This window comes from Oncorhynchus clarkii, chromosome 18 (assembly GCF_045791955.1).
Source record: "Oncorhynchus clarkii lewisi isolate Uvic-CL-2024 chromosome 18, UVic_Ocla_1.0, whole genome shotgun sequence".
Lineage (NCBI taxonomy): Eukaryota > Metazoa > Chordata > Actinopteri > Salmoniformes > Salmonidae > Oncorhynchus > Oncorhynchus clarkii.
Genome location: NC_092164.1, coordinates 35,041,294 through 35,068,431, shown reverse-complemented (window position 1 = coordinate 35,068,431; position 27,138 = coordinate 35,041,294). Strand labels below are relative to the sequence as shown.

The 27,138-nt window shown below is 42.7% G+C and overlaps 1 protein-coding gene across 2 annotated transcripts in view; it reads left to right on the top strand.

The window, feature by feature from the left end:
* Positions 1-25,870, top strand: part of LOC139373386 (sterile alpha motif domain containing 12) — a 121,879-nt gene extending 96,009 nt beyond the window's left edge. The window contains exon 5 of one of the 2 annotated variants that reach the window (XM_071113833.1): positions 24,687-25,870. In XM_071113833.1, coding sequence (XP_070969934.1) covers positions 24,687-24,709 — 23 coding nt within the window. In that variant the 3' untranslated portion in view covers positions 24,710-25,870. The remainder of the gene's footprint in view (positions 1-24,686) is intronic. The other variant, XM_071113832.1, reaches the window with a different exon arrangement.
* Positions 25,871-27,138: the final 1,268 nt, after the last annotated feature.

Here is a 27,138-nt window from a genome sequence, read left to right as displayed (position 1 = left end):
TAATTTTCATCATAGGTACACTTCAACTATGACAGACAAAATTAGAGGAAAAAATCCAGAAAATCACATTATAGGATTTTTAATGAATTTATTTGCAAATTATGTTGGAAAATAAGTATTTGGTCAATAACAAAAGTTTATCTCAATACTTTGTTATATACCCTTTGTTGGCAAGGTCAAACGTTTTCTGTAAGTCTTCACAAGTTTTTCACACACTGTTGCTGGTATTTTGGCCCATTCCTCCATGCAGATCTCCTCTAGAGCAGTGATGTTTTGGGCTGTTGCTGTGCAACACAGACTTTCAACTCCCTCCAAAGATTTTCTATGGGGTTGAGATCTGGAGACTGGGCTATCTGCCCAGCTAGATTTCAAGATGATCAGTGGTCATTGGGTTAAAATACAGCCAATCCACAAAACAGTGGTCATATAATTGGTGCACAATGAGGTCATTACTTGTTGTCTTTAAATTGGTTTCTTTCGGTCAATACGTCCCGCGAAAAGAACCTTCATGTTTGATTGTGTTACACACAACCAGTTGATTGCAATGAAACCAGTGTGTGTATTTACATTGAATGTTTCATCGAAAGTTGAACGAGATGGAATTCACGACACAAGGGGTTCACAAAATGTTTCGTGTTAGGCTATAAAAATGGATTTTATCAAACAAAAGATCATTCATTGTGTAACAGTGAATGAGGAAGATCTTCAACGGTAAATTATTTATTTTATTGCAATTTGTGATTTTGTTACGCCTGTGCTGGTTGAAATAGTATTTTGGTATGGGGCTCTGTCCTCAGATAATCGCATCGTATGTTTTCGTATGTTTTCGTCGTAAAGCTTTTTTGAAATCTGACAACGCAGGTGGATTACCAAGATGCTAGGTTTTTGAACCATGTGAGACACTTGTATTTTCATGAATGTTTAATATTACTATTTATGTAGCGCTCTGCCATTTCACCGGCTGTTGTCGAATTTAATCTCGCAAACGGGATCTAAGAAGTTTTCAAGCCATATTCTCCCGCATGGGTTTTAGGTGTCAGTGATATTAGTGCAAGACTGAATGTTAAACATGGACTTGCTAATTGGTCAGGAAGGGTGATAATGAGCCAATGTGAGATGGGCATGGCTTTAGTCTTCCAGTCCTAGTTGGTATCCTGTACAGTCAGTTCCAACCCAGGAGCTTTAAAATCTGATTCATATTGAGTTAATGACTGATTGTTGTTCCTGAGAAATCTAGGTGCATTTTCAAATTAGCACCAAGGCACTCTTGGGAAAAAATACATAGTAATTAACACTTAAATAAATAATTAACACTTTTTCACTAAATGCCAGATTTCAGGACATGATCTACACTACTGAAGGTACTGTCAAAGAAAGTGCTGTTGTACTTCAAGCATTTCTCTATTTCTCCCTCAATGAACCATTTTAACATATTTCGTATGTTTTTTAAAATATTTTTTAAACCTCAACTCCAACATACTCTCCTGCAACCCGCCTCACCCAATGTATGGATCTGCTATTTTCTTTACTTTAGAACCGGAACCTCCAACAGAAGCTAGCCAGCTAACTAGCTACTAGCTAGTAGTCAGCCAGCGGTCATCAGCTAACCTTTAGCCCGGACAACTCATGCCAGTCTGCACAGCGCGATTCAACCCAGTCCACATCTCCGGATTCCTACCGCAAGCTCTGAACCTTTTCACCTGGATCGTCGCCGCTAGCTAGCTGCTATCCGAGTGGCTACTCCTGGCTAACGTCTCTTTCCCGAAGCAAGCACCAATTAGCCTGGAGCTAGCCTATGCTAGGCCCATCTCACGGCTAGCTAAAGAGGTCCATCAGCCACTCCTTGGCTACAATACCTATTTTGCCAATTGACCTGAACCCCTTTTACTGCCGATACAGAGCCTCGCCGATCCATCACGACTGGTCTACCGACGTAATACGCCCAAGGGGGTTTTCAACAGGCTCCTCTGTCGCAACGTCCCCTGAATGCCCATCTGCTATCCGCGGCCCGCTAGCTGTCTAGACCATATTGGACTGTTAGCTGAAGAGGCCCAAAAGCCAATTTTATTGGGCTACAATACCTATTTTGCCAATTGGCCTGGACCCTTTTACTACACGGAGCCCTGCCAATCCATCACGACTGGTCTGCCGACGTAACCGCCCAAAGGGGCAACAACTGACTCTTCCGTCGCGACGTCCCCCTAAGGCCCTTCTGCTACCCCCGACCAGCTAGCTGTCTGAATCGCCGTGTCTCCAGCCTGCCTAGCTACCCACTAGACCCCATGATCACTCGGTTACGCATGCCTCTCCCTAATGTCAATATGCCTTGTCAATTGCTGTTTTGATTAGTGATTATTGTCTTATTTCACTGTAGAGCCTCCAGCCCTGCTCAATATGCCATAGCTAACCCTTTTGTTCCACCTCCCACACATTCGGTGACCTCACCTGGTTTAAATGGTGTCTCTAGAGAGAATACCTCTCTCATCGTCACTCAATGCCAAGGTTTACCTCCACTGTATGCCTTGAATCTATTCTTCCGTGCCCAGAAACCTACTCCTTTTACTCTCTTTTCCGAACACACTAGACTACCAGTTCTTATAGCCTTTAGCCGTACCCTTATCCTACTCCTCCACTGTTCCTCTGGTGATGTAGAGGTTAATCCATGCCCTGCAGTGCCTAGCTCCACTCCCATTCCCAGGCGCTCTCATTTGTTGACTTCTGTAACTGTAAAAGCCTTGGTTTCATGCATGTTAACATTAGTAGCCTCCTCCCTAAGTTTGTTTTATACACTGCTTTAGCACCCTCTGCCAACTCAGATATCCTAGCCGTGTCTGAAACCTGGTTTAGGAAGGCCAACAAAAACCCTGAAATGTCCATCTCTAACTATAACATTTTCCGACAAGATAGAACTGTCAAAGGGGGCGGAGTTGCAATCTACTGCAGAGATAGCCTGCGGAGTTCTGTCATACTATCCAGGTCTGTGCCCAAAGAATTTGAGCTTCTACTTTTAAAAATTCTACTTTCCAGAAACAAGTCTCTCACCTTTGCCGCTTGCTATAGACCACCTTCTGCCCCCAGTTGTGCCCTGGACACCAGATTGCCCCCCATCTATCGTCAGAGCTCGTACTGTTAGGTGACCTAAACTGGGATATGCTTAACACCTCGGCCGTCCTACAATCTAAGCTAGATGCCCTCAATCTCACACAAATGATCAATGAACCTACCAGGTACAACCCCAAATCCGTAAACACGGGCACCCTCATAGATATCATCCTAACCAACCTACCCTCCAAATACACCTCCGCTGTCTTCAACCAGGATCTCAGCGATCACTGCCTCATTGCCTGTGTCCGTAATGGGTCTGCGGTCAAACGACCACCCCTCATCACTGTCAAACACTCCCTAAAACACCTCAGCGAGCAGGCCTTTCTAATCGACCTGGCCCGGGTATCGTGGAAGGATATTGACCTAATTCCGTCAGTAGAGGATGCCTGGTTATTTTTGAAAAGTGCTTTCCTCACCATCTTAAATAAGTATGCCCCATTCAAAAAAATTTAGAACCGGGAACAGATATAGCCCTTGGTTCACTCCAGACCTGACTGCCCTTGACCAGCACAAAACACTGTGCCGTACTGCATTAGCATCGAATAGCCCCCGCGATATGCAACTTTTCAGGGAAGTTAGGAACCAATATACACAGGCAGTTACGAAAGCAAAAGGCTAGCTTTTTCAAACTGAAATTTCCATCCTGTAGCACGAACTCCAAAAAGTTATGGGACAATGTAAAGTCCATGGAGAATATGAGCACCTCCTCCCAGCTGCCCACTGCACTGAGACTAGGAAACACTGTCACCTTCGATAAATCCATGATAATTGAGAATTTCAATAAGCATTTTTCTACGGCTATCCATACTTTCCACCTGGCTACCCCTACCCCGGTCAACAGCCCTGCACCTCCCTCAGCAACTTGCCCAAGCCTCCCCATTTCTCCTTCACCCAAATCCAGATAGACGATGTTCTGAAAGAGCTGCAAAATCTGGACCCCTACAAATCAGCCGGGCTAGACAATCTGGACCCTCTCTTTCTAAAATTATCCGCCGCAAATGTTGCAACCCCTATTACTAGCCTGTTCAACCTCTCTTTCGTATCGTCTGAGATCCCCAAAGATTGTAAAGCTGCCGCGGTCATCCCGCTCTTCAAAGGGGGAGACACTCTAGACCCAAACTGTTACAGACCTATATCTATCCTACCCTGGCTTTCTAAGGTCTTTGAAAGCCAAGTTAACAAACAGATCACCTAACATTTCAAATCCCATCGTACTTCTCCGCTATGCAATCTGGTTTTCGAGCTGGTCATGGGTGCACCTCAGCCACGCTCAAGGTCCTAAACAATATTATAACCACCATCGATTAGAGACAATACTGTGCAGCTGTATTCATCGACCTGGCCAAGGCTTTTCGACTCAAAATAGCCTCCAACACTCTACTCAGCAAATTGGATGCAGTCTATCACAGTGCCATCCGTTTTGTCACCAAAGCCCCATATACTACCCACCACTACGACCTGTATGCTCTCGTTGGCTGACCCTCGCTTCGTATTCTTCGCCAAACCCACTGGCTCCAGGTCATCTATAAGTCTTTGCTAGGTAAAGCCCCACCTTATCTCAGCTCACTGGTCACCATAGCACGTGATCCAGCAGGTATATTTCACTGGTCACCCCCAAAGGCAACTCCTACTTTGGCCTCCTTTCCTTCCAGTTCTCTGCTGCCAATGACTGGGACGAATTGCAAAAATCACTGAAGCTGGAGACTCATATCTCCCTCTCTAACTTTAAGCACCAGCTGTCAGAGAAGCTCACAGGTCACTGCACATAACCCATCTGTAAACAGCCCATCCAGCTACCTCATCCCCATACTGTTATTTATTTTTTTGCTCCTTTGCACTGCAGTATCTCTACTTGCACATTCATCTTCTGCACATCTATCACTCCAGTGTTTAATTACTAAATTGTAATTATTTCGCCACTATGGCCTATTTATTGCCTTACCTCCCTTATCTTACCTCATTTGCACACACTGTATATAGATTTTATATTGTGTTAATGACTGTATGCTTGTTCATTCCATGTGTATCTCTGTGTTGTTTTTTGTGTCGCACTGCTTTGCTTTATCTTGGTCAGGTTGCAGTTGTAAATGAGAACCTGTTCTCATTTAAATAAAACAAATAAAAATGTACATTAGTAATTAAGCGGTCACTTTTATCCAGAGCGACAACCACACATACCAGTCAAAGTAAGCAAAAATATCCTAAATAAAGCAGCTATCAGAAAAGTCAGCGCTAGTAACAAGAGACAAGTGCAAGAGTTCATGCAACAAAGGCAAGGGTGTTGTTGTTTTTCCGGGGACTTCCTTAAAATGTACAAAGCCTACGGTTCTATACATTCTTCTAATATATGGGTACATCAAATAAGCATAGGCTTAAGGATCATATTTGCAGCTATAAATGCATAATCATTAGATACACACTAATTGTCAACCCATTGTATTGTACTGTATTTGCAAAGAGGCTAGATGCTAGGTACTGCATCTTTATTCTGCACTAGTAGGTAAACCTCTGTTTCATCGGGGGAACTCTCCAAAATACAGAGTCGGTTTGTTTATTTCTTTGTTTTGGGGTTTTGAATTAGATTAAACATTTTGTGCACAATAAAAATTCAGCGACTTACAGTAATTCTCTCTTTTGTTTTCTGCCCTTAATAGAATTGTGTGGGAAGCAATTTCCTGTAGAAGGAGTGATTATCATAGGTGCTTAGGTAGAAAATTGATTTACAATTGTCTCCCTGCTACACTGCCTTCATTCAAGGCTCTCAACATACAGTCAGAGGGGGCGATATAAAGAGAAAGATGTGTAATTGCAGATCACAAGGATCACAGATCAAGCTTGTGTCCTCTGTTCTCATACCCTCTTCCCTCACTCTAGTTTTTTCATCTCTCGCTCACTTTTACTCCCTCTCTCCTGCTTCTCTCTCTCCCGCTCTTTCACCCACCTCTGTTTTTTCCCCTCCCTCACTTTTACTTTCTTGCTGTAGTCCATCTGTCTTCTCTCTCTCTCTCCCCCCATACACACTTACCAGTCCACACACTCTTACAGTCCTTTATTTCTACCCATATCTTATGCTCTCATCCATAGCTGATGCGGCCTAATTTTTACATTTCAACGTCACCTAGCAGGGGGAGCAAAGGTGTGTGTGTGTGTGTGTGTGTGTGTGTGTGTGTGTGTGTGTGTGTGTGTGTGTGTGTGTGTGTGTGTGTGTGTGTGTGTGTGTGTGTGTGTGTGTGTGTGTGTGTGTGTGTGTGTGTGTGTGTGTGTGTGCGTGTGTGTGTGTGTGTGTGTGTGTGTGTGTGTGTGTGTGTGTGTGTGTGCGCATGCGTGCTGCTCGGGTGGTTAGATGGGTGCGGCCTATCCTCTCCCTCCTTAGTCAAACAAAGGCTTTGCTCATTCATACCGGGCCCTGATTGGGCGGGGGGTGTAGGGGGAGGAGCAGGGCAGATGTCTCAGGCTGTGATTAGTCAGTGGCGTGTGGGCGGTGAGAACAGGTGACACATTGGACTGGAACGCGTGAGAACGAACAGCACCACGCTGATTAGTCATCATTTGAGCACAAACTGTTCCCTTTTTCTCTTTCACTTCTCCATCAGACCATTCCTGATTCCACTGCTGAGGCTTATACAGTTGAAGTACTCAATCTGTTTTACTCACTAATATGCTGTTCGATCAACAACCGATATGATTGTTGATATTTGTCGAGTGATTCCGTCATATCCAATAGACCAACAGTTGATGAGATGAGTTCCACCCCATACTGTCCACAGGTATTTGTGTAGTTGGAGTGCTACTGTATATAAATCCAATCCCTTAGTACTTATAGCAGTATATTTTAGGAGTACTGTAGTAGTATCAGTCAACATGTTCCATTTGCCCCTCCAGTAGTCTCATTTACCAGCTGTGCATGTTATACCACTTGCTTGCAGATACCATACTGACATCAGCCTCCCTCTGTGTCCTTAGTGTCACTTGGCTTGACCCAACATCATTATGTACCCACCAACATTATGTACCCACAGGTATATCATATTTTATACCAGAGCTACTGTCCTGTAACAGTGTAGCACCACACATCACTGAACCATCACTGTAGAGTTCTACAGCAGCGAGGCCACATTGACTTGAGAGCACGCTGGGACATGCTGCAGTGGTGAATGGCCAATGACGGCCTTGATAGGTGACACTTACTCCCCCGGGGTCTCTCCCCTCCCCGCCACATATGAATATTTATCCCACGTTAGCCGACAGATGCCCCCGCCGATATCCACCGGGACCTACACATAGCTGACACTTACATAATATCCCGTTTTACCACAGGTCGATATACATTCAGTGGCCCATTTATTAGGTACCCATCTGGTACCAGAACGGCCTGAATTCTTCAAGTATGGAAACTTTGCTCAGTTGGTATCAAGGGACCTAACGTGTGCCAGGAAAACATTCCCCACACCACTGCCAACATCCTGTACTGTTGACACCAGACAGGATGGGGCCATGGACTCAAGCTGCTTAGACCAAATCCTGACTCTGTCATCATCATGACGCAACAGGAACCGGGAGGCCGTTCTGAGCACCACTGTTGTACTGTGCTATTATTTGCCAGTTTATGGCCCGCCTGTTAGCTTACACGATTCTTGCCATCCTCCAACTTCTCATCAATGAGCTGTTTTTGCCCACAGGGCTGACCTCTGACTGGATGTTTTTTGTTTGCGTGAAAAGCCAGCGCATCTGGCACTGACTATCATACCACGCTCAGTCGCTTAGGTCACTTGTTTTTCCAATCCTAACATTCAACAGTAACTGAATGTCTCGATGCCTGTCTGCCTGCTTTATATAGCAAGCCACGGCAAAGTTACTCACTGTCTGTAGGAGCTAACCATTTTCGTGAACAGGGTAGTGCACATCAAACTGGCCACGATTTTAAGGCAGTTAAGGTGAAGTGCCATCTCGCTCAAGGGTACAGAGAGAGCAGTGGCAGCGTTGCCCCTCCCCCTCGCATAAGTCTTCGGCGGTTCCGCGTTTGGCTCCCACAGCTGTTTCCATATTTCACCTGTGTGTTGTGACAGAGCTGCGCAGCCCCGTAATGTTGCCTTTTAACCTTCCATCATTGGGGCCTGTCTTTAACACTGTAATTAGCATGTCATAGACAACTGTAATAGCTTACTATGTCTGTATGTGCCAAATTATATACCACTGATGTGATTGCAGCAGACTGCTTGCAGCAGTTTGTAAGCTAATCATTAGCTATGTTGCTAACCAACATTGCTAACCAAGAGTGCGGTGTGTTCCCTGTGTCAAGTCACTCATCATAAACTGACATCTGGTTGTTTATTAGAGCCAATACTTTTTCCTGGTCAGGTCACATGGTCCCGAGTAACTCCTGGCCCTAGTGAGTATGATGACCTACCACACGTTACGCTTTGCTACATCTAAAAACCATTTTTATGCCATGTTCAGCTTTATGGTTTGCCGCACTATGTCTCTACTTTCAGTAAGGGAATTAGAGATCGGTCAGTCTGCAGTGTGTGCATTGTTTTCATTTAGGGAACATAAGACAAAATGTTGCCCAAGAATCTGGTAATGAAGTCCAGGCTTGTCCACTCCCTTTTTTCTTCTGTCTTCCCGTATCCCTAACACAAGCAAGAAACAATAACTATAAGTAATCAACCTGAAATGAGTCAATCCAACACACACACACACACACCGGCAGAACTAATTGTTTGAAGTGATTTCTTATTTATTTACGAGACAGCAGAATTAGTTTACACGTGAAATGCTGCTCCACTCATGCGGAATAAAATCGCTTCACAACGTTTTTCAGGACTGAAGGCCTCCAAATGAGATTTTTGTTGATTGGTGATATGATTGCGTGGGAGGACTGGCTGTTCTTCCCTGACCACTCGAATTACCGCCCAGACTTGGGAGGGTTAAGTCACTTGTTTAGCTTACTTGTTCCACATAGAGTAAATGTATAGAAAAATCTATATTTTGGGGGATTTGCCTGGCGACGCAAGCATTCCACTGGATTTTGCCACTTCTACAGATATGCAATTTAAAGAAAGTAGTTAGTTAGTTAGTTAGTTAGTAGTGGATAATGAATGCATTATCCTGTTTAGTTTTAAAGTAAATTAACGACTGCTGTCGCTAAGCGATATGGCTGTACATGTATGTGTATATATATATATATATATATATATATACATACAGTGGGGCAAAAAAGTATTTAGTCAGCCACCAATTGTGCAAGTTCTCCTACTTAAAAGATGAAAGAGGCTTGTAATTTTCATCATAGGTACACTTCAACTATGACAGACAAAATGAGAAAAAAAATCCAGAAAATCACATTGTAGGATTTTTAATTAATTTATTTGCAAATTATGGTGGAAAATAAGTATTTGGTCAATAACAAAAGTTTCTCAATACTTTTGTTATATACCCTTTGTTGGCAATGACAGAGGTCAAATATTTTCTGTAAATCTTCACAAGGTTTTCCCACACTGTTGCTGCTATTTTGGCCCATTTCTCCATGCAGATCTCCTCTAGAGCAGTGATGTTTTGGGGCTGTTGCTGGGCAACACAGACTTTCAACTCCCTCCAAAGATTTTCTATGGGGTTGAGATCTGGAGACTGGCTAGGCCACTCCAGGACCTGGAAATGCTTCTTACGAAGCCACTCCATCGTTGCCCGGGCGGTGTGTTTGGGATCATTGTCATGCTGAAAGACCCAGCCACGTTTCATCTTCAATGCCCTTACTGGTGGAAGGAGGTTTTCACTCAAAATCTCACGATACATGGCCCCATTCATTCTTTCCTTTACACGGATCAGTCGTCCTGGCACCTTTGCAGAAAAACAGCCCCAAAGCATGATGTTTCCACCCCCATGCTTCACAGTAGGTATGGTGTTCTTTGGATGCAACTCAGCATTCTTTGTCTTCCAAACACGACGAGTTGAGTTTTTACCAAAAAGTTCTATTTTGGTTTCATCTGACCATATGACATTCTCCCAATCTTCTCCTGGATCATCCAAATGCTCTCTAGCAAACTTCAGACGGGCCTGGACATGTACTGGCTTTAGCAGGGGGACACGTCTGGCACTGCAGGATTTGAATCCCTGGCAGCGTAGTGTGTTACTGATGGTAGGCTTTGTTACGTTGGTCCCAGCTCTCTGCAGGTCATTCACTAGGTCCCCACGTGTGGTTCTGGGATTTTTGCTCACCGTTCTTGTGATCATTTTGACCCCACGGGTGAGATCTTGCGTGGAGCCCCAGATCGAAGGAGATTATCAGTGGTCTTGTATGTCTCCCATTTCCTAATAATTGCTCCCACAGTTGATTTCTTCAAACCAAGCTGCTTACCTATTGCAGATTCAGTCTTCCCAGCCTGGTGCAGGTCTACAATTTTGTTTCTGGTGTCCTTTGACAGCTCTTTGGTCTTGGCCATAGTGGAGTTTGGAGTGTGACTGTTTGAGGTTGTGGACAGGTGTCTTTTATACTGATAACAAGTTCAAACAGGTGCCATTAATACAGGTAACGAGTGGAGGACAGAGGAGCCTCTTAAAGAAGAAGTTACAGGTCTGTGAGAGCCAGAAATCTTGCTTGTTTGTAGGTGACCAAATACTTATTTTCCACCATAATTTGCAAATAAATTAATGGAAAAAAAAATTATAATCTCATTTTGTCTGTCAATGTTCCTATGATGTACCTATGATGAAAATTACAGGCCTCTCTCATCTTTTTAAGTGGGAGAACTTGCACAATTGGTGGCTGACTAAAAACTTTTTTGCCCCACTGTGTATATATATATACATTTTATTTATTTATTTTAATTTTTATTCTAGCTAACTATATAAACAAAGGTTATAACCTGTGTAAAGAGAAAATAACATTCCACAATACCTCACACAACCCATGAGCCAAGACTGCCGCCTTGTCTTGCACAGCTGCCTTCCTCACTCTCTCTCTCCTTCGACATTTGACCTTGTTGAAACCAATTTTGCACTCGAGCGAGAGACAACATTCAGTACATTCTGCCATTGAGTTGGCAGAATAGGAGAGAAATAAGGTTCCGTTACCACAGTAGCACGTGGATATGAGGAGTTTTCAACCCCGCAGTGTGTGAGGTCATCATTATTCAAACAAACACCACGCAGCTCAAGGTTGTTTTGGACATAAAATTGCTGAGGCCCAAACATTGTGCTTCCTTACTGGACTCACTTCCTTGTCTTTCTCAATGATCTCCATCACTTCTGTCCATTCTGTCGAGTCATCATATTTGTATAGAAAATGAAATTCGCTTCAGCTGTGAAAGACTGACTCACTGACTGATGATCCCCTTAACCTTAGCTATTGATACACTTCCCCCTTTCTAAAATTGGACGATATAAGATCATGTCTTATACTGTAGAGTTTTGAAGGACTCTCAAATCATATTGACTTTGAATTGAATTGCCAATGACTTCTGTGTTGACATCGAAGAGCCCTTGTTTGGGTGAGGATGCTAAAGGATTCAAGGAGTCTTTTCAAGACTATGCTCCAAGAATACGTGGCGGTCTGATGGACATTTAAAGGACAGTGAATGGAAAGAAAGCACTGGTTTTTCATGTGAAAGCTATATCCTGGATTTAAAAGACAATGAATGTAGCATTTAAAGCTACAGTGCATGGTAAACCTAATTGATGTAGCACAAAACGCCATGATTGATTTCACCACGTTGCATTGTTCTGTCATTCCTTGGATCAAACTAAAGTACAATGGCAAGAAGAAAAAAAACTTTGGAATTATCTGGATTTCTGCATAAATTGGTCATAAAATTCAATCTAAACCACAACAACAGACAAACACAGTCTGCTTAAAAACCTCTTAAGGATCCACCCCTTTTTTTCAATTTTCGCCTAAAATGACATACGCAAATCTAACTGCCTGTAGCTCAGGCCCTGAAGCAAGTATATGCATATTCTTGGTACCATTTTAAAGGAAACACTTTGTGGAAATGTGAAAGGAATGTAGGAGAATATAACACAATAGATCTGGTGAAAGATAATACAAAGAAAGAAAACTTTTTTTTTGTTTTTTTTGTAACATCTTTGAAATGCAAGAGAAAGTCCATCATGTATTATTCCAGCCCAACTGCAGTTTGGATTTTGGCCACTAGATGGCAGCAATGTATGTACAAAGTTTTAGACTGATCAAATGAACCATTGCATTTCTGTTCAAAATTATGTATCAAGACTGCCCAAATATGCCTAATTTGTTTATTAAGAACTTTTCATGCCCAAAACTGTGCACTGTCCTCAAACAAAAGCATGGCATTCTTTCACTGTAATAGCTACTGTAAATTGGACAGTGCAGTTCGATTAACAAGAATTTAAGCTTTCTGCCAATATCAGATGTCTATGTCCTGTTCTTGTTACTTACAACCTCATGCATTAGCCTACGTTAGCTCAACTCTCCCGTGGAAGGGACATCGATCCCGAATAAGTTTTTAAACTAAAAACACACATTATTGCATTTTTCTTGCCTACATTGAATACATAATTTAAACATTCACAGTGTAGCTTGGAAAAAGTATGTGAACCCCTAGGCTAATGACTTCTCCAAAAGCTAATTGGAGTCAGGAGTCAGCTAACCTGGAGTACAATCATTGAGATGAGATTGGAGATGTTGGTTAGAGCTGCCCTGCCGTATAAAAAACACAGACAACATTAGAGTTTGCTATTCACAAGAAGCATTGCCTGATGTGAACCATGCCTCGAACAAAAGAGATCTCAGAAGACCTAAGATTAAGAATTGTTAACTTGAATTTAGCTGGAAAGGGTTACAAAAGTATATCTAAAAGCCTTGATGTTCATCAGTCCACAGTAAGACAAAAAAAACATTGCTGCACATCTGAAGTTGACAAAATAGCATCTGGATGTTCCAAAATATTCTGTGGACAGATTAAACTAAAGTTGAGTTGTTTGGAAGGAAGGAACACGCAACACTATGTGTGGAGAAAAAAAGTATGGTGAAGGGAGCATCATGGTTTGGAGCTGCTTTGCTGCCTCAGGGCCTGGACAGCTTGCTATCAACGGAAAAATGAATTCTCAAGTTTATCATGACATATTTTGCAGTAGTATGTAAGCCTATCTGTCAGTCAATAAAAGTTGGGTGGTGCAACAAGACAACGACCCAAAACACACAAGTAAATCAACAACAGAATGGCTTCAACAGAAGAAAATAGGCCTTCTGGAGTGGCCCAGTCAGAGACCTCAACCATATTGAGAGGCTGTAGCATGACCTCAAGAGAGCGGTTCACACCAGACATCCCAAGAATATTGCTGAACTGAAACAGTTTTTGTAAAGAGGAATGGTCCAAAATTCCTCCTGAAAAAACATTTGGTTGAGGTTATTGCTGTCAACCAGTTATTAGATCCAAAGGTTCACATACTTTCCCCACGCTGCACTGTGAATGTTTAGACAGTGTTCAATAAAGACATGAAAACGTATAATTGTTATTCAGTTAAGCAGACTGTATGTCTATTGTTGTGACTTAGATGAAGATCAGATCAAATGTTATGACCAATTTATGCAGAAGTTCAGGTAATTCCAAAGGGTCCACATACTTTTTTCTTGCCACTGTAAATGACATTGAGGTTCTGTAGGGAGTGAGCAAAAGGTCTCATGCCTGGAACAGTGCATAGTCAGGGCAAGAGCTCTAGGAGCACAATGCGGGACGGCGCGCTCCAGCTCAATAAATTATCACGGGGACTATTTTTAAGCCGAAGTGTAAATGCACTAATCCTCCGAGCAGTAGCTGCGAATAGCCTACCGAGAGTCACATCAGGGAATAGCACTCTTCATCTTTCTCCCTTCTCTCTCGTTCCCACCCGCTCTCCCCGTCTCTCGCACTCTCTGCCTCCCTTTTCTCTCCCCCCGTCTCTCGCACTCCCTGCCTTCCTTCCCGTCTCTCGCTCCCTCTGCCTTCCTTTTCTCTCGACTCCCATCCTGCATGCTACCTTCGCTCTCTTTCTGTTTCACTCCCCGCTTCATTCTCTCCGCCTCTTTCTTCTTTACCCTTCTTTTCATATGTAAAAAAAACAACACTTTGTTCCTGTGTTAGGGTATTGTGCTTATCGCCCAGACTCTATGGGGACTCCGCAGCGTTTTATTACATTTTAATAAACAATAACAGCCTTTTAAATAAACGGGGAGGAGAAACATGTAAGAGACACTGCAAACGTGACACAGAACAGGAGTATAGAGCATTTTGGTCCATATACTACCATACAATTATATCATAAGCATATTGGCCCTCCTGCAAGAACTAGATGCCTATGGCTTTATGTAACAGCTTTCCTCCTATGGGAATCGTTACATAGCCACACTTAGAAAAGTTAGCTACACGAAGTAAGCCCCTACGTCTTTGGCAGCTGTAGTTGTGTGTTTTGGTATGGGCTACGGGACGCTCCCGTGATGGTGTTTAATAGCACATAATGGGCTGCCGTTAATCATGGGCTCGGGGTTCGGTTTTACAAGGTTAATGACGCCATAGCGGAGCTCTCGAGTGTGTCCCATTCCTCAGGTATTTATCAGTGTCAGGTGAAAGCTGTGCTGGGACTGGGCAAGGCTGCAGCCCCCGACTCTCTCCTCCCCTAACTAGCAGAAGGAACCAAGAGTGGTGCCAAAACTGCAGTAGAATACCTGAGCCCCAAAGTAAATTAATTATTCAGCAAACTCCAATGTCTGCGATGATGTAGCAACAAGGTTTACCAGAGCTAGTGTACACCTAATCTCGGTAACCCAAAACCAAAAATCTCTACAAACTACTCGATTACAATACTATTTAGGTAGTCCTGGTAACTATTTAGCAGCCTTGTTTAGCAGTCAGCTAATGCTAATACAGCTAATGCTTGAGCTACAACTGGTATTATAGCTGGAACCAATGCTAGAGATATGGTGAATACACTACTAGCTACAACCAATAGACTACCTTACCTGGAACCAATTTTGGAGCTACAACATATCTTTGCATTCACCCATGCTGGACCTACAATAACCGTGTGATAACGGTCTTGAGATTAACGCAATAACACTGTAACCTCCTTGAAAGTGGAAGCTCATGACGCCATCACCACCATCATTAAACATTTCTGGACCGCCTACAGTAATGCTCATGGCACATTTACAGTACTTTCAACATTTCTGCACTCACACGTTCTTTTTTTTTTTTTTTTTGCATCACTAAGTGAAAGCCCTAGAGAAGTTATGTGGCAAAGAGTAATCTTTCTGCATACTAAAGAGAACATAGTGCTGGTAGTGAGTTAAGTATGGTCCCCTGCTGAGTACCATAACATGTAGTAAAGACATTTGAGAATGGAGGCATCATGGCATCGTACTATGATGATTTACAGGGAACTTAGGTGAACTGTTGGAATAAAATAATTATTATAATTCAATAGTTAGAGTATAAATAATGGGCACTTTGAATACAGTGTTGTTTGACATGATAACAAAAGAAAATGCCAGGGGGGAGTTATTGTGACAGGGGTAGGAACCAAAGTGTTGGTCAGTGTTTCCTAGGGGACCCTATCATCTTTGGCTACATTAAAAGTTTATTTGTGTATCCAACATATTCATGCTTTGCCTATTCCTCTTTGATTTGCAAGATACTGTTGCACAAACATGCTGATTTAGACCTACACCATCAATGTATAGCTAGCTACATTTGCTCTGACTTAGTACATTTATTAGCTAGCTAGCCAGCTAACTAGCGATTAGCATTAGAAGCTAACACGATTTAGCGGCAAACTAGTTTGCAGATTTAAGAAAAACAAGCTAATAGTGTAAATATAGAACGCTTGTGGATTTATATTAAGAAGCAAAGCGGAAACATAATTGTCAACATTGTTGCATGTGCTGCATTAACCATGCAGACTGGACGCAAGTATCTCGTGGTCAAGCAACAACAGACGGACAAATGTTGGTTTGGCAGATGCCAGAAGAACGCTACCTGACCCGATGCATATTGCCAAGTGTAAAGTTTGGATAAGGAGAAATAATGGTCTGGGGCTATTTTTCATGGGGCTAGGCCCATTATGTTCCGGTGAGGGTACATCTTAATGCTACAGTTCTGTGCTTCCAACTTTGTGGCAACAGTTTGGGGAAGGCCCTTTCCTGTTTCAGCATGACAATGCCCTCATACACAAAGTGATCCCCATACTGAAATGGTGTGGAAGAACTTGACTGGCCTGCACAGAGTGCCGTTCTCAACCCCATTGAACACCTTTGGGATGAATTGGAACGCTGACTGCGAACCAGACGTAATCGCCCAGCATCCGTGCCCGGCCTCACTAATGTTCTTATGGCTGAATGGAAGCAAATCCCCGCAGCAATGTTCCAACATCTAGTGGAAAGCATTCCCAGAAGAGTGGAGGCTGTTATAGCAGCAAAGGGAGGACCAAGTCTATATTAATGCCCATGATTTTGGAATGAGATGTTCGACAAGCAGGTGTCCACATACTTTTGGTCATGTAGTGCACATCATTTACACACACAAACACAAACGTCAGCTCAGACAAATCCATCTCAGAGAGGCCCAGCTCATGAGCTCCATCGGCAGCAGATTTGAATTTAGAATGGAAAATGGATGTGTTTATGCAACAACTGTAAGTGTATCGAACCGAATCTCATCGATTAATTCTCTAATCGCACTGTTTCCATCCAAAACGTATCGTTCCTGTATTGTGTCCGAGCACATGTATCTAGATGAGTATCAAATCATCAGGGAAAGGGAAAGATGCACATACCTACAAACCGCATATCAGTATTGGCATCTTATTCTTCAGTAACTATTAGTGTCCTACGTAAATGTGATGGGTGTGGCTGCCTCTAGTTGAGGGCTTGTTTATTCTTGGTGGGATGGATGACAGACAAATGTCATATTCCACCTGCAACCAAGCCCTGTACTTTCTTCATTGCTGTCAATGTAGAGAAAGATGCAGGAAAGGGCAGCAAAATCGTCATGGCCTCAGTGGTAAGTTCAGGATACACTTTTTCACAGTAGGCCAGAAATCCACGAGACATTTGCTGGATTTTGATCTTCAGTGTCCTATTACAGGATAACTCCAACTCCTCTTCAGCCATTCCACAATGTCTGCTCTTAGATGTCATGGCGAGGGCAAACGGATCACGGACCCAGTCCCAATCATTTGTGTTTCTCCGTGAAGTATGAATTTATATACTCACTCCATGAAGCGTGATGATTGTCTCTCACTATGTTCACTGATGGAATGTTTGTGTCCAAAAACATGTCAGTAATCCCGTTCTGTAGCCTTGTTAGCCAAATTTCAATTTCCGTCCTGAAAGCATTGATCGTGCCTCGCACCTCCAGAATAGAGGCATAATCTCCTTGTATGGATAAGTTAAATATGTTAAAATCAGCGAGGTAGGCATGTTTAGCAATCCATTCTAAATTGGAGAAAAAAATGAAAGTTTGTCCTCTTTCAGAAACTTGCACATCTGTGTGCGTAGGTCAAACATCTGCTGTAACACTTTTCTGCGGGAGAGCCACCGCAGCTCGGAGTGAAACCAGTGTCATGTTCCACGCCCATTTCTTTGCAATGATGTGCCAACAGACGTGACTACGGTGGCCTTGATTTCACAAAATTAACTCCCGTCACAACCTTATTAAGCACAGAAGTCTTGATCCATGGCTTTGGATGCAATTGCTTATCGTGTGTAACATGCATTGGGCGCCCACTATCTTGGGGTTGACAGCCTTTATTCTTGCGACTGGTCATTGCCGCCGCCGTATCATTTGTGCATACAGCCGCACGTATTTCCCAGCTTAATCCTTCTTCGGTCATGAATTTATCCAACATTTAGAATATTTCCTTACCTGTTGTTTGACCCGGCACCTTTTTCCATGATTGCTAGCCAGGCCCGGAGAAATTAAAAGGAGCGAGATAACATTGACCTTGCATGAACGAAATGCATCCGTTGATTTGATTGACATGACTTTGTCAAATTAGTTATTTGAATAAACCAATCACAAGCACAATACAAGACAGGCGTGTGGGCTTTGCCTGTGAGATGCTTGATCAGTGCACAATTCAATAATTTTTGGCGGACCCCAGGCTATCAACTTAGTCCACGGATCCCTTGGCCAAAATGTGTTTAATATGTTAGTAATATTCAATAAAGAAATATACCTTGTTTGCCTCAAGTGTTTCCATTATTTTGTCGGTTACCTGTATGTTTATATCCCACTTTGCCGCCATGCACACACCCTCCCCTCGCCCCAAACGCCCAGTCAGTCCCAGATTCCCCAAAACGAAATCTTTCTCCTAATCCTAATTACAAACATTGACAGTTTGAGTACTAGTGGGGGTTTGCAGTTGCAGGAAGAAATGCGACAAACAAAAACCTGTGTGACATGTCATAACAAAGACCAAACGACTCCCTCCGCATAAAACATTGACAGTTTGAGTACTAGTGGGGGTTTGCAGTTGCAGGAAGAAATGCGACAAACAAAAAACTGTGTGACATGTCATAACAAAGACCGAACGACTCCCTCCGCATAAAACAAATAAGACTTATTTACTTAACCTCACTTGGTTATGCTGATGAGCAAGAGTTTTTCTGTTTCGTAGAGGGGAAAAACATCCGTCTTTGTTTATGTTGTGATATCGGGGCAGGGGAAAAGGGAACTCACGAACAGCCCGAGAACAGGATGACCTATTTTGAAGGCACACTGTGGAACAAGGCTTTGCTAAAACCCTATCTGTGAGCTATAAGTATCTAAACAATATCCTCCTTCGTGTGCGTGCGTGAGCAAATGCTGCTGCAGTAATGAGTACGTAGACCAACCAGATAGTAGAAATACATTCACTGATCATTTGCTTGCTTAAAGTACATCAGACGAAGGGCATTCCGTTTCAGGCCTGGTTAGACTATCTTCAAGTGTGAAGGTCTCAGAGACCAAGTAAACGTAATGTCCGTCACCAAAACAACAGCCCTTCTGAGATGGCATAAAACCCGAAACAGAGGGAAAAGAGCCAGTCAAACACCAGATCTCACACACAAAAATGGATACCATCCAATCACAAATGAGACCACACCTAGGGCTGTTGCGGTGAGCATATTATCGCCACACCGGCGGTCAAGAGTCAAATTATATGTGACTGTTTAGTCACGTTAATTAGGCTTTTCCAAGCTCTGATACTGCTGATGGTCATTAGTAGCCTACCAAACTTGCTAACTGCCTGGTACTCAGCACTCTAGTGTCCCTCTAATCACTCTGACATCAATGCAAATGTGATTGAAAATCTAATCAAACACTTCATGAGAGCCCATGAGCTCATGTTGGGCAACATGTCAGACCTCTAAAGCAAAGAAAATAAATTCATAGAGACAAATCTGCCCGATTCCAGCCTTGCTAAAGCACCCCTAGATCATCACCGATCCTTCACCAAATGTACAAAAAAACACACACAAAAAAAAAAAACATTGAGTTAATAAAGCCGCAAACAGACATGGTCTCATTTTTGCTTCCTTTGAGTAAGGCAGCTCCAAAATGCAGGTGTTTCAGCCTAGCTCAGTGCTTTCTGTGGTGGTGGGGCAGCCAGCGGAAAATATGGAGAGTAAGGGTTGGTAATGTTCTCTAGTTGCGCCGTGACTGGCTCAGTGTTCTGCCACTCATGGGGACACCTCCAAGTCTAAGGGTAGAGCTCGAAAATTCAAGCCCCCTGGGTGCTGCCATAGAGTTACATTAGAAGTGCCCGTCCAAGAAGGCTCAAGGTAATTGGCCACAGATAAAATGATGTCAAATCACATTATATATACAGTAGCTTTGATTGGACTGATCATGTCAACATCATCCTTTCAAAATCTTAGCTAGCATTCATCATCATGAATCAAGTCGACAATATACTGGCAAATCGTTTTTTAATCCTTGTCATATGAAGAGAAATGATGTTGAGAAATTATAGATGAAACATATCGGTGCTCATGGACATAAACATTACACAAGTTTGAAATTGCAAATTCAATGAGTGGTTTGGAAGGAATCAGTGACAGTGGCTAACTGCAAGCATTGCAAAGCAGTCACTAGCCTGTTATTCAGTGGAGTGACTGTGTGGTCCCAAGTCTAGGTTTAATGGTCTCTTTTCCAAGTTTAAAATGATAAACATTCAACATTGGCCATGCTGTCAATGAAGCATGATTTGTACTCAACTTAACTCGTAACTGGGAAATCTGACTTCAGTGAGTTCAAGACAACTGGGAACTCTGGGGGAAAAAACGTTTTGAACGGTCATCCAACATTTTCCCCTCTTGATTTAGCCTACTGTTCTGACTTGGTGGTGCACATGTAGCCTATAACCTGTTTTAGAGAAATGTAATCATTGCATATTGTATTTTTTTTCTTCTTCAAGTCATTAGTCACATCATGCAGCCTTACAATGTATTAAAAATCAAAACATAGCCCAACATTTGTAGAAAAACTAAAGTTACATAAATAACTCTAAATTAAGCATACAGGAGTACCTATTTTCTTAGTTAACCGCTCAACGCAGAATAGCCGCATGTGCGCACTCCCTCAAATCCTTTGTAGAAAATATCCTTTCTATTTTATTCCGCTTGTTCAATTCTTATACTATAAAATGTCAAATGCCACAGAATTCCAAGAAAATCTTCTCTGCTGAATGAACTAGTGTAGCCCACAGCTATTTGGCATGGCCAGGACTGGTGGTGGAAAAGTACCCAAATGTCATACTTGAGTAAAAGTATAGATACCTTTTAATAGAAAGTTACTGAAGTAAAAGTGGAAGTCACCCAGTAAAATACTACTTGAGTAAAAGTCTAAAAGTATTTGGTTCTAAATATACTTAAGTATCAAAGTAAAAGTATAAATCATTTCAAATTACTTATATTAAGCAAAACAGACGGCACCATTTTCTTGTTTTTAAAATGTACGGATAGCCAGGGGCACACCCCAACACTCAGACATAATTTACAAAAGATTTGTGTCTAGTTAGTCCGCCAGATCAGAGGCAGTAGGGATGACCAGGAATGTTCTCTTGATAAGTGTGTGAATTGGACAATTTTCCTGTCCTGTTAAGCATTTAAAATGTACGTTTGGATGTCATGGAAAATGTTGGGAGTAAAAAGTACATTTATTTTTCTTTCGGAATGTAGGGAAGTAAAAGTTGCCCAAAATATAAATAGTAAAGTACAGATACCCCCAAAAACAACTTAAGTAGTACTTTAAAGTATTTTTACTTAAGTACGTTACACCCCTGATAAGGACAACTCAGAGTATGTGATTCTGAAATGAAATGACTAAATTTTCTTCATATAATGTTTCTTTAGACCTGTCTAAAATAATGGATTTCTTGTAAAGGTGTAGGCTATATTACATGGATTTGAGACTTTTTCAAATGTAGATGTTCCAAAGGTCTGCGTCAGTGGCTTTTAGACTGTGTGGAAGCCAGGAGATGCTAAATGTGTTTACAGTCAATTACCGCTTGACAATCACCAGCTGACCAAAAGTTTGTGACTACCACACCCCCAAAAACTCGAAACGCTCCAATCACAAACCCCCGTCCCGTTTAGTACCCCTCAAGAAAGGCTTGACTATAGCCCAGATCAGGCACTTCAAAGCTTGCTTGACGATTAGCTGGGTACTGTGTGACTCTCCAGGCGTACACTTTCTCACACCGAGTACCACAGTGGCAGAACAGAGGTGAGGAGAGAGAGAGCGACAGACACAAAGAGGGAGCGCGAGAGAGAGAGATACAAAGGTAGATGCAGACACTCAGAGGTGTGCTCTGATTAAATAATGAGAGATGAGGCCTGATTTATTAATGCATAGAGATAGATAAATGGAGAGCCGGAGAAAACAGATTAAGCCCCCCCCACCTCCTCCCCCATTCTCTTCAGAGCTTTCGAGAATTCCGACCTGTGAGTACCTGTTTCAGAGGCTGCTGCTCGTATCTTAATACTGGGTGAATCACATGAATAATTTAGCCCAGTGGCAAGGGAGCCACCACCGGCTAGAGAGGGACTGAGAGAAGAGTGACTGAAGTGACTAGAGGGAGAGAAGGCCAATATACACTCTGTCGTTGGGTTCTACTGTATGTGTAAATTACAGTGCAAAACGCTACATTAATAATCAACACCTTCAGCCTTTGTTTGGGCGGTGAATGGCATGAGTGGGCCATGTAATTGGTTAGTTTAATAACTGGGCGTGGTGCATTGCTCTTTTTTTGTGTCTCACACACACACACACACACACACTAATCGCACACAGGCATAGCCGCATACACAGAATAGAATTGAGTCAATCTGAGTTCACTGGGTGTTCTGAGGGCTCTTAAAAGGCACGGTAGAATTGTACTCGCTTTTATTCACCATTTAATATTATAGCTCCTAACGAAGGCAGTTTGAAGGTTATTTTTTCAATGATGTGCGGAGCTAAAAAAGAAAAAGAACGGTCTTAAATTGCCTGTGAATCAGGGATTTTTTTTTATTTTATAGATTTTTTTTAATTTGATTATCATCCTTAATTAATTTTACCGGGGAAGTCACTTTGAGATTGACGGCTCTTTTTCAAGTGAGTCCTGGCCAAGAAGGCAAGAGTTGAGAACAAGATCATAGCTGATAGATGTATAATACAAAAGGTGTATAAAACAACGGGAACAGGGCAACCAGTCGTGGCATTCCTTTTGTGTGTGCAGTATGCGTTTGTTCTGTTGATTTCTCCTCCAGGCAAAGAAAAAGGGAATTCTTGACATTGACATCAATTGAAAATACAATATTTGTCATTGACTTGAACCTTGAGGCCTGTTCTCGATTCTCGACTACCACCTTTATAACGAGGGTACATGTATTATAGAGAAGAATGTGTGTGTGGAGGGATGGGTTGGGGTGGGGGCTGTGTCAAATAAAATCACATTTATTGGTCACATACACGCGTTATTGCGGGTGTAGCGAAGTGCTTGTGTTTCTAGCTCCGACAGTGCACTCATATCTTATCAATTTCACAACATATACCCAATACACACACTTCTAAGTAAAGGAAAGGAATTAAGAATATATAAATACATGGACGAGCAATGTCAGAGCGGCATAGACTAAGATACAGTAGAATAATAGATTACAGTATAAACATATGAGATGAGTAATGCAAGATACGTAACATTATTAAAGTGACTAGTGTTCCATTTATTAAAGTGTCCAGTCTATGTATATAGGCAGCAGCCTCTTATATGCTAGTGATGGCTATTTAACAGTCTGATGGTCTTGAGATAGAAGCTGTTTTTCAATCTCTGTGTTTGTGCGTGTATATATGTGGTTGTGCATGTATGAAAAAATCTTGACATGTGTGTGTGTGTGTGTGTGTGTGTGTGTGTGTGTGTGTGTGTGTGTGTGTGTGGTATATGCATAACGGAGAAAGAGGGGGGAAACCTTGACTATTTTCTGCACTATAAAGTGTGGCGTGTATTAGGAGAGAGACTATGGCAGGCTGTCTGCTCGTCAAGGGTATCCATGACGGTAATGAATTTCAGACTTATCACTACCACTATCACTCTCTCTCTCTTCCTCACACACACACAGCCCTCTACCTCCTTTTTGTATCTGTGTGTGTGGTCTGACACGTGCTTGTATACAGGCAGTTACTGAAGACATGGACTGCTGTTTGTGTCAATGCTGATTTTCATATGGATGGATGCATTACCGGAGCGCCAAGTCTAGGACCAAAAGGCTCCTTAACAGCTTCTACCCCCCAAGCCATAAGGCTGCTGAACAGCTAAACGAATCAAATGTTTACCCGGACTATTTACATGAACGCCCCCAACTTTATGTTGAGGTATGTTGTTTGATGCACAGCCACATAGCCTATATGTTAAATACAGCGTCGGCTCTTGCTTTTCATTTCAATCTGGAAATGGTGTATTCACAGTGTGTGACACTCTTTCAGAGACCAGTTCAGACTCATCAAAGAGGCATTGGCATGTGTCACCCGTGCTGTGTCACTGTCGTTGCCGAGCTTTAAATGTCAATTGTCTCCCCTGATCCGCCTGACTCGTTCTTGTGCATGTGCTTTTTCTCTCTCTCACACACACACACACACACACATATATAGACACAGACCAGCTCTCCACCTATTTGTGTTCCTTGGAGTGCAATGCTGCGCCACAGTATTGATTACCTGCTGCTTCTGCCCTTTTTATAATTATGTCTCCACTCTTTTTACTCTTCCCTTTCTCCTTTATCCTCTCTGTCGCTCATCTCCTTCTCTCTCCTCTTTTGTTAATTCCCTTTCCCCTGATCCATTTTTATGCCCCCCTGTGCCCCGTGCTTATCACACTCCTTTTTCTGTTTGATCTCCACTTTCCTCCTCATGTACATCATTTAACTCTGTTCATTTTGCTCCTTATTTCTTTTCTTTTTTAAATTCCTAATCATCATTCTTTCTGTTTATCCATTTCTCAATTCCACCTTTGTTCTCCTTCCTTTCGCTCTCTCCTTTCTCTCTATTCCCCCCCTCTTTGTCTCCCCCCCTCCTCTCTCTCTCTCTCTCTCTCTCTCTCCTTGTCTGCAGCCTCTCTGGAGTGTTCTCCGTAGCCCGGGCGTTCCAGGACGCCAGCTGCCAAAAAGACCCAGTCTCCCTCGGACCTCCTACATCTGACCCCCTCCCACCACCAATCAGAGCTGTCCTGACCCCAACCTTAATCCTAACTCCAAGCTTAACCCCATGCTTAGTCCCAAAACCTCAAACCTTCACACAAGTAAATTCATTGGCTTGTCCAGTGACTTATCATAGACATTCTATCACTTTCTTGCCTTTAACAAAGCATTCCCACTACATTTGTCCCTATGCTACCCCAACTCTCCTACCCCTTCTGAAGCACCACTAGCCCAGGGCATTCTGAGAACAAGCATCAAGAGCTGGACAACTTATCAACCCTCAACCGACGATCCAACCACAAAGACTGTGGAGAACAACGATAAAACACACATGTCAAATATGGCATCAACTTGAAAAAAACTTGTATGTTAATTCCTCCATGGCCGTCCTATGTGAATACAACCCCCAGGATACACCACTGAGCCGGTGTGTAACATTCTGTTGACTTCTAATGGTGACTTTATAGACATATTGGGTACACCAGCCTTTCGCTCTTACTCTCCGTCTTCTTTCTCTCAGTCTCTCTCGCGCTCTGTCCTCACTGACTATGTCGGCGCAGCGAGAGGGTGACACATGTTGCACTTCTATATGTTCCCTTTCTCCTTCACTCTCTCTCCCTCTTTTTCCGACTATTGTCTGCATTGATTCTGTGCATTGTCAGTGTCTGGGCTTGCCTGGTGAAAATATTGTCTCGGTTGTCCTATCTGTGTCCTCTGCCCTGCTCCACTCTCTCCCTCCCTCACTGTGTGGGTCGCTCCCTCAGCGAACCCTTCCATGTGGGAGAACTTCACTGCGAGTACATCCAGGTGTGGCATGAAGAGAGAGAACCAGGTGAAAAGTAAATGACTGATAACCTACATGGGACAATTTGTGGGTTGAGAGATGTGGTTGAGAGAGAACCAGGCAAGTGCTTCTCTACTGATGAAGAGAACATAAAGAAGAAAAAGATCACACTGAAGACCCCCCCCCCCCCTCTCCATTTTAAATATGAGCTGTATTGAAAATAGTGTAGAAAGGAAAATGTGCAAAAAAAACATGTACCGTGTGCAAAAAACATGTACCATGTGCAAAAAAAACATGTACCGTGTGCAAAAAAACATGTACCATGTGCAAAAAAACATGTACCATGTGCAAAAAAACCAAACCATCCAATGTCTGCCAAGTCTATCAGAGACATGGCATTTATCTCCCTCATTGTTTTATGACAAACTAACTCTTTGCTGTAACTGTTAATGTGAAATGGCCGTTCACTGTTAATATAAAGGCCTTTTACTGTACTTAGAAGCACATGGAACTGTCATGCCAACAATCCCGTCAATTGCTTGGGCCATCGTCCACTATATGTGTGTTTTCAAACCCTGTAGCCAGTATGCTGGAGTGATTCCTATTACCCATGTATCACTACCACTGTAGCATGACCTATTGTCACCATCACAACAACTTTCTCTCTGTGAATAGGAATAAATGGGGATCCCCCAAAAGTAAATGGCTGTCAAGAAATGGAAGTAGGGGAATTCCAACCCTGGAGAAAGCCATTGGTTTAGCTGAATTTAATTGCAACATTGGGTCTTGTGTTACGAGTGTCCATTGTTTGGATTGAAGCTTGGCTTATGCTGTGTAGTTGGTGGTTGGCCCATTAGTAGCACATTTAATAGTATTGATTAAACCTTCAGGACTGTGTAGACCTACAGGCCTGGAATAGCCCATCCCTGACATTGGAGAGGTAAGGAATGCTGATACTTAGTCACATGGGATGAAGTCGTTCTTAGCTAAACACAAGTGGCTATTTCATGCTTCGGTGGAGATCTGGTGTCAGTATCTCTCTTGGCTAGTGGGGGCTGCCTGCCCTGCCTGCTGCCAGTTGGGGGACCTGGCACCTTCTTTTCACATCATCTGGATGTCGATAGCCGAACTGGGAGAAGTAGTCTACAGTATTAACCCAAGGCGGTGTTTGGATAAAAAATTTAAAAAACTGGAACTGTAACATGGGCTGCTCCTTCCTGCCAACTATAACTGGGCTGTAAATTAGTTATTTAGTAAAGGAAGTATTATGACTTTGTATATGGTAACTCACCATGTGACTTTCAGGGCATTGCGAACCTGGGTCGTGTTCATTAGGGCACACCGGAACCAAAAGTTTTGCGACAGAAAACCAGACCGAGCGTTTCTTATTGGACAAGTCCAGGTAGTCCCATCTTTGAACCCATTTTCTCCCGTTTGGTGCCTAATGCACATGACCATGCCAGCTCTGCCAAGGTGCCCGATGACTTGCCTGAACTGGCTATTTCCACAATCCCCTGATACATTTTTTACGCTTTTGGAATTTATTCATTGGCACTTTACTAGTGCACTGTTACTCAAGAGA